Raw genomic sequence first — 8841 nt, 5'->3', positions numbered from 1 at the left:
GGGTATCGCCAAGGTTTTTGGCAAAATTTGATGTAATATCGCTGCTCACGTTGTTCAGTCATTTTCCAGCTTAGTGAAATCCGACGAGAGCGCACTACATGACCTCACTCATACGCCGATTGCCAACGACTGACGCTTCCTGCAGGCGGGAAAAAATTCAGGGCTGTGCATGACTGTCCCCTCCACAACTCCACCGAAGGAGGCCTCTCTCGCATCATTGGTTTACGCGGAAAAAAATAAGGTCCGATACTTTTTGAACAGACCTTGTACTTTAAAATAGTTTGATTTGTTTATTTAACTTCGCTTGTAAACCTGGATTTTAAATGTATCCGCCATTTTTTCAACAAATTTCCCGTGAGTCAATGAGCGATGTTCACTGAGTCACGGGATGTTGTAAACATGCGGCGCAAGGTTAATCTAGACATGTAATAATGCAAGGCAAGGCATATAATAATTATTTATACCATTCCGTGGTATAAAAAATAAATTCATATCAATAATAAATTCCTATTACAAATAAAAATAATTTATTGTTAATTTAAAATTATCGCTAGGGCGCCTCTAGTGCCCGTATTTGGCAAACCGTTACGCGGACAGACGGTCACGCGTTAAATGGGTTATATAGATAGATAATAGGAATTGAGACAACTTATTACGCTGATTGATCTTACCTGATTATTTCAGTTTATTCGTAACGTCNGCATATAATAATTATTTATACCATTCCGTGGTATAAAAAATAAATTCATATCAATAATAAATTCCTATTACAAATAAAAATAATTTATTGTTAATTTAAAATTATCGCTAGGGTGCCTCTAATGCCCGTATTTGGCATACCATTACGCGGACAGACAGACATGCGTTAAATGGGTTATATAGATAGATGTGAGGTTTTTGCTATCATTTCTCTGGTGGTTTCTGAAAAAATTGCAGTGACAAATGTGGCATGTAAAGGATTTCTCATACATTTTTAAAGACAGACAAGTTTATACAAAGGATAAAACTTGAATGAGCTTGTATTTACAGTTTAAAATTGATAGATAACCTTCAGTGAATAATCTGCACTTGTTTTTGCATCAGGTTTAAAATAAGAGAGATATAATTTTTTGTTATAAAATGTAGGTTATTCACATAACTACTGTAATTATTATTTATATTGTCAGTAAAATTGATAACTTGAGCAAAGTTTAGCATACTAGTGAAATGCAGATGTATGATTGAGAAATTTGAAATTTTTTTTTTCAAGGATAAAAACTGTTGGTATCAGTTTGTTTACTTGTTGAATCCTTCTACATTTAAATAAAAATATATGTCTTGTGTAGTTAAGTTATTTAATAAAGTATTTTTATTGGTAGAAGTAAATGTGATTTGTTTTCATTTTTAAATTGTACTTTGTTTTTAAAATCCATTTTAATAATAATCAGTTTAAATAGGGAACTAAAAACTCATATAATAAAGGAAAAAGAATACTTTAAAATGTCTTTATGTAGATAAATTAGAATCATTATAAGCATACTTTTGTCTTTTTAGCTATGAATATAGGACAGTCGGCCATACCTTATGTCCCTTACAAAATTATTTGAATTCGGACAGAAAAATTCCTTTTGGAAATCAAAATGTATATATTGATGTTTCATCTGCTTCAAACGATTCAGTAACTTTTTCATTGTGTGTTAAAATTATCAAAAACTTTGTAATGAGGTAAGAATACTTTTATTTCCTCTTTATCCATCTAGAATATAAAACGGTTTAGTCCATAATAGTTTATCTAAATGATTTTAGTAACATTGTAGATATAGTGGAATTTAATGAAGATAAAATAACTAATATTTGATCTTTATATTATCATGTTTTTTTGTTGTTAATTGAAGTTTTTAGACTATTTACAAAAAATTTAAATTTTTCGAGTCTATCTTTTAAATCCCTTATACACCACCACAGAAGTAACAGTTTTAAAAAATTGCTTTTGAAGAAAACTTCTAATGAAGAAAACACTTCTAAAACAGGTAAAAATTGGTAGAAAAAGTCCACAAAGTGAAAAAAGATCAAGTGCCAGCCTTTTCTTTTACGTCCTGACACTTTTTACATTAAAACCATGATGAATTCTTCATACCATATTATTTTATCCACTTTTAAACTGCTTCTGGCCCTCTAGTGGTAGTTATGAGAAATCCACATTATTTGCATACAGTTACAATTTCAAACACAAAAAATGTTTTTGTTGTTTGAAATTTTTGAATATTTCAAACACGGTTTCAAAAAACAAATCAATTTTTGAATATGTTTAAATAATAATAATCAAAGTTCTCACTGTAATTAATTGGGCTATTATTATGCTATAATTAATAATTAGAAACTAAGTAATTTGGTACTCAAGGTAGACATTAGGTGCTATCTCTTATCTAAATTAATAATTATAATATTTTATTAAATAATTTAGAACATTCTGGAAGAAATAAACCAGCCCAGAGTGGGACTTGAACCCACAACCTCTGCTTATTGTATGGTGCACTTGCCAGTTACACCATCCAGACTTCAAGCAAGTCTTTGCTTCCAGACATATTTAAATTTAGATGTAACCATTCATGGTTACTTATGATGCCGGCTGGGGCAACTCCTATGCCTGCGGCCTATGTATTCCTTCACTGATTATGGTGAGAGTTTGGATTAGTATCAATACATCAGACTTTGGGATGTTGATGTATTTAAATAATAATTTTGATTTTATGTATAATGAATGATCAAAAAGTTCCCATTTGAGGGCTGTGAGGTCTAGTATGTTCATTCCATTTAGAAGAAATCACTGCTGGTGTTAAGGTGTCCCGTTGGCTTATTAACTAATTATAAATAAAACCATATGGTTAATGATACCTGTCTGATAGAAGTCGGTTGGCTGTTGCATAAAAAGTCTGATACAGTCTTTTTCATTTCATAGTCGACTGAACAGTCGTCCTTTTGGAGACATTTTTGTAGGGCTAAAGGCATGAAAATTGCACTGCAAGAAATCTGGAATTTACTGTGTGTGCTCTGGTCCTTCCATTTAAGGGTATTCTACTTCTGCTTGATATTGTTAACGTGAGTGTGTGTACGTCACAATCTTTACAGAGCTTTTCCACATTAATGGTTTTGGACAGGCAAGCATCCTCATAATCTTCACCATTCTATGATGATTTTTCATTAATTTACATTTTACTGCAGCTAAAAACAGGACAATGGCATATTGATCTGATTTGGACATATTTGGTAGCACCTATATCATTGATACATGTACTACATGTTTCATATGCAAGTCTAAGTGCAANGAAAATTTCTGAAATTTTTCGGGAAGGTTTGTTTATTAGGGAGATCGATGCCATTAAATTTTTGTAATTAAAGGTCGAAGGGGTGGGGAGATAATGGGGTCGTATGTAAAATGGCAAAATTAAGCTTTTTGCCATTTTATAATAGTTAAACATATAAAAAATTTTTAAAATAAAATATGATAATAGTTGGCACCACCAAAATTTTAAATGTTGCCGAGAAAGTTGAGCGACTCGTTGCTGGTTGATTCGTGATACGTAGGTAAACACGACCCGCTGTTAAATACTTTAATATTTTTCTCACCGCCGTCATCGTCCTTTATTTGTTTGCTTGTCTCAATACGCTCGTTTGAACTTTATCTTCGACTATATTTTAAACTAAACTCGCTTAGTTCCGTTTTATTTAACGTATAACGAGTTCCTCGATGGATAAACAATGAGGAACGCGCTAGTTTTTCTCTTCGGATCGGGCGAAAAAGCCGACGTTGCGTATGCGCCACGGTGCGGAATAAATTGACATTAATGCTCGTTCAGGTTCTAGACGTTTGTAGGAATTATCGTCGGTGACGTTGCCTACTTGGCAACACTAACTCGGCGGTCAGCTGAGACGATCGCAAGTGAAGGCGAGATGTTGTTTGAGTGTTTACTCGTCGTTTCCTTTCTAGGAAGCCGGTGTCGTTCGTCGAATGTGGTAGAAATCCGGGCCAATTTCTCTCAGGAGTACGACAATGCTGTCCGAAGCGATCGACAGATCACCTATTGGTATCGATACCAGTTCGGCCGCAATCAGGCAAGTACGCCCCCTCTCGGTACAATAACACTTCCGAATGAGTTATTGACCGTACCCGTTGGGGTACGATTGCGAATGTGATGTCGCCGTTGGGACCTTAACGAGCCGGAGCGCCGCTAAGATTATGGCGTTTAACCATATAGTCATGTGACTATGTCGGCTTCGAGTAGCCCACCCGACTGTTGGTGGTGTACTTTACGATATATAGTTTTAGGGGGTGCGGGGGTTCGATCCCACGTGGGCGCCGAGGTGCGAGCGATAGCTGGCTATGGTGTGCGCGACTACCTGCGGATCTTGGATTGAGGCGAGCGACGTGGAGCACGAAGAAAAGGCAGTAGTACCAGTCGAAGGTGTTTTTAGTTGGTACGGGTTAATGCATTTTTTATATATGTGATGGGCACCGATTGCCATACCCGTAACGACTTGCGGGCGAGCGTGACGGTGACCGGAACTGCCGGCATTAAGTTCCGTGTTCGGAGGCGATTATCCGACAAAGAATTGCGTGTCGGACGTTTCTTCAGTTTTTACTGACAAATATTGTTAGAATGTCAAATAGCCCTGTCGTGCAGTGTGTTGAACGTGCGACGGGGTTAAGAGAGCATGTAGCGTGGCTATATAGCGTCCAGAAGTAGGTTTTAGGTCAATTTGGGGATTATATCTGGTTGATGGTCACATTTAGAGGTACGGTTCCTTTGACTATTTTTGCTCCTACGGACATTCTCTACATCTCTGTTAAAGTCCCAATGGCGTCATTTACATCTGCAATCTTATTTTGTGTCTTACCCTTCCTCTCTCCTCTTTTGGTCGGCAAATGCAATTAACTGCACCTTTTGGTAAAAAAAATTTGTGGGTTGGACTGCTGGCATCGCCAGTTAGATGTTGAAACACTGTATCGCTACATCGGGGTACTGGTGTATGTTGAATAAATTTTTCTGTGCAAAAACTTTTGTGGGTGGTAAAATACTTTTATTTGAATTGTCCTGACCAAAATCTGGTATAATTTGGTTGCTGCTGGAATACGATGAATTGTTATCAATGTCTCACTGTTGGAAAAGAACTTTTCAAATGTCCTTTATCGATATCTTCCTTCTTTCTTTCACTCCTGATATTTGTTTTATTTATAAAAGAAGTGGGAAATAATGTGCATTTAAACTTCAAGTATGAACCGCAATGATTCGAGTGGAATGTCGATTTGAAATTTGCAGATAGAATTATAGTTTCAATAAGAAGTCGTTGCAATTATACAAAATGTTCTAGAAATGTTTGCAGAAGAATTTGGAACATTTGTAATGAAAGTTGATATGAGTTGTTGTTAAATGACTCTGTTCAATAGTTCAAAAATAAAATTATTAATGACCTTTAGCCATGTGGAGCATGAGTAGTTTTATTTTTGAAAATTAACTCTAAAGATGAACAAATAGAGATCTGAAAGTCTTGGTTGGAAAAATTAATTTATTAACTTTTTCGACTGAGTTAAGCAGCATCAGGATGTGAATTTATTATGATGAAATATAATAGTTCTTTCCCAGATAACTCCAATATTCTTGTAAAGTATAATATTTTAATACCATTTTCATAAGAAAACTGTCAATTGCATTCTTCCTGTTTCCCTTAAAACATCTGCTTTTGATTGCTGGAACCTCAAATCCAGTATATTTTCCAAAAATTCTTTATGAATAAATTCCTCCTTAATATGTGCATGTGGCAATTTCATTTTCCAGGATAAAATGTGTATTGTTCTTATGTGTGTAGTAGCTTTTATGTTCCTATTTGTCAGATATTGATATTCCTATTGTTTTTAAGTCTATAAAGCATCTAAGTTTCCAGACACCTTTGTAATGAACTCTGAAATTTTCACTAATAAATTTTTTCAGTTCATTTACTACTATATTAATTAAAACTAAGTTTCTCTTTTTTAAATTACTTTCAAATATATTAAACTCTCTTTATGTTCAACAAATAAATTGAACTTCATTATGTTCAAATCTACATTTATTCTGTTTCTAAATTGTTAATTCTGTTTCAATGTGTTTGTTTTTTGTTTCTAAATTTATTTATAAGAATTTTTTACCGTATGTAATTCTGACTTGATTTTTGATTGCTGTTGCACCCTGGCTTTAAAATACATTTTTTTTTTTTTCATTGAGGGTATTGACTGAACATGATGCAATTTTAAGGAAGTTATTCAGATTAATGGCCAGTCAAATTTTTGACTGTTCTTTTGAATCAGTGACTTAATACAGGTATACCTCGACTTACGTCGTTTCGAGTTACGTCGTTCCTGATTATATGTCGTTTGTCAAAAAAGTATATGGAAAAATAAAAATCAAGTTTAAGCCATTTTATTCATCTGTCCGCCATAAATATTGAAGTCGTAATATCACTATAAAAGCGTTTAATGCACATAAAATCATATTAAAATATATACATTTACAAGTATGTACTATATTTACAATACATGCATTTGTAAATTTAGATTACTTTTTTCTGTACTATATTAAAAACTAAAATTTATTTGTTTTAAGCTTAAAATAGATCCTTATTAACCATATATTATTAAAAATGCATTAATAAATAAAATACAGAACTGGGAATGATAATTTATGGTTTAGCCTAGTGACAAGTAGATTTGGAGATAAGTAAATTCGACTTACGTTGCCTCTCCTGAAACCAATTACCGACGTAAAGCGACGTATACCTGTATAGAAGAGAGACAATACATTTTATTTTGCATTTGTCAGTTTTATTTGCTAGTTTGTTATTCAAACTTAAAATATTACAATTCTTTAGGGCCCACCTTTGGCTGAGTGGATAAAATCACCAAACACTGAAAATCAATTGTAAGTTTGCAGTTTTGTGCTTTGCCATAGGGTTGGCAGAGTGAATTTTTCTGGGTTTTTTTCATGTTCATAAACCCTAAATAGGGATAAGTTTCCCATAAAAAGTCCTCCTGGGAGGCATCGCACCTTGCAGATTGCTTATCTGTTGCATTGCCTTATCCCATTGAATTATTTTATATAAATGAAAACCTGTTTGTTGAGTTTATAATTGCAAGTTAAAATCAGTAGATAATTCATACCATCTCATAATCTGCTCTCACTGTTAAATTGACTTTCAAACATAGCTAATCTATTGGTTATTTGCATGAATTATAATGGTTGTCTGGTAATGTTTATTGCATGTGATACGTTAATATATAAGAACATTCAAAATATTTTTTAGGATAAATATTTTCAGATTGTTTTTTATTAATTATTAGAAGCAATTTCAATTTGAAATGTTTAAATTTGAATTGTCTCTTATAAATAAATTTTTAAAAAGAAAAATCTAGGATGAAATATACTTTTGAACATATGTTTTTAGAAATTTATTTATAATATGAAATTTTATGGAAAATATACGAAGTCACAGAACTTCTACTTGATTTGCATAGCTGTAGGCTGGGAAGTAGTTTATAAAGAAAGGTTGACTTCGCCAATGTTGATAATTTTTCCTGAGATAATGAAAAGGACAACAAGGAAGACGTCAATATTTTTATTTGTATTAGTCTTTACTATTTGTATTTTTTACAATATGTTTAAAATTGAATTGCCTCTGTCGTGTTGTTTATTGTTGTCAACATATAGAAATCAAATTTGTATTAAATTTGAATGTTTTAAATTTGGGGGTAATATCTTTAACAAACTATTCAAAAGTATATAAGATTCAATGAAATTCAATAACTTCTTTTTGCTTATAACAGCATTTCAATCAATTTTTGTTTCCTAAATATACATTCAGAGAAACATTTTTCTTCTATTTTTACAGAATTCGGCTATCAGGGTTAAGGTGAACAGCATTAATGCAACGAAAGGAATTCCCATTTTATTTGTTGTTAGACAGCAACAGGCAGTAATTTCATGGCAAGTTCCACTTGTTTTGGAAAATATGTAAGTAACTTTATTACAGTATTTTAATTATTCAATTTTTAAATATTTAATTATTTAAAATTATAAGAAAAAAATTTAGCAATGAGTTGCCCAACTTTCCTGGAAAAATTTGGTGGCACCATTTGTTACGGTATTTTATTAAAAGAACTTGTTATATTTTTAACTATTATAAAATGGGAAGAGGCTGTAATTTTGAGGGTCAGGATGATTTTTTAAGGAGAATCATTATTAGCATTTACAGTTCTTTTTTTTATAAAAAAAAACTGTAAATGCTGATAATGAGTACAATTCTCATTAAGTCTGATCTTACTGGAGATATGCCTGACCCCCCCCATTTATCTCTCCACTCCCTCGACCTTTAATCACCAAAATTTAATAGTATCAATTTCCCTAATAAACAAACTTCCCTATAAAATTTCAAAAATTTTCAACAAATAGCACAGGAGTCATTAAACTTCAAACAGGGTAAGCAAAATCATGCCATGCATGCACACACACATACACACACACTAACATCTAGACATATAGAAATTACCCCAAATTTCTTTGCATTTCTTGACGTTTTAAGTCCAAAAATATAAAATATCAGGAGGGGGGTCATTTTTTTACCAGATGCCATACTTTCCCTATGTATAATAGTCAGGAAAGTAAAAATGTTATATTCAGGAAACAAAAGAAAAATTTTTAGTCAGAAGTGTTTTCATTCTTTTAAAAGAACATCCTTTGTTTTAAAACTGAAAAATTATGTTAGAATGAATTCAAAAAATTTAAAATTTAAAATTTCAGCTTATCATTAGAATTTGAACTTTGTGCTTTATTC

At 32.6% G+C, this 8841-nt stretch overlaps 1 protein-coding gene across 7 annotated transcripts in view; it reads left to right on the top strand.

Annotated features, from left to right (window-relative positions):
* Positions 1 to 8841, top strand: part of LOC111628337 (SID1 transmembrane family member 1-like) — a 128283-nt gene that overhangs the window by 19838 nt on the left and 99604 nt on the right. For all 7 annotated transcript variants that reach the window (XM_023372102.1, XM_023372105.1, XM_023372101.1 and 4 more), the window contains exon 3: positions 1534 to 1704. In XM_023372102.1, coding sequence (XP_023227870.1) covers positions 1534 to 1704 — 171 coding nt within the window. The remainder of the gene's footprint in view (positions 1 to 1533; positions 1705 to 8841) is intronic.

Source organism: Centruroides sculpturatus, unplaced genomic scaffold, assembly GCF_000671375.1.
Source record: "Centruroides sculpturatus isolate CEXI.00-Female unplaced genomic scaffold, Cexi_2.0 scaffold489, whole genome shotgun sequence".
NCBI lineage: Eukaryota > Metazoa > Arthropoda > Arachnida > Scorpiones > Buthidae > Centruroides > Centruroides sculpturatus.
The sequence above is the reverse complement of the archived record's forward strand: the minus strand, read 5'-3'. Positions and strand labels throughout refer to the sequence as shown.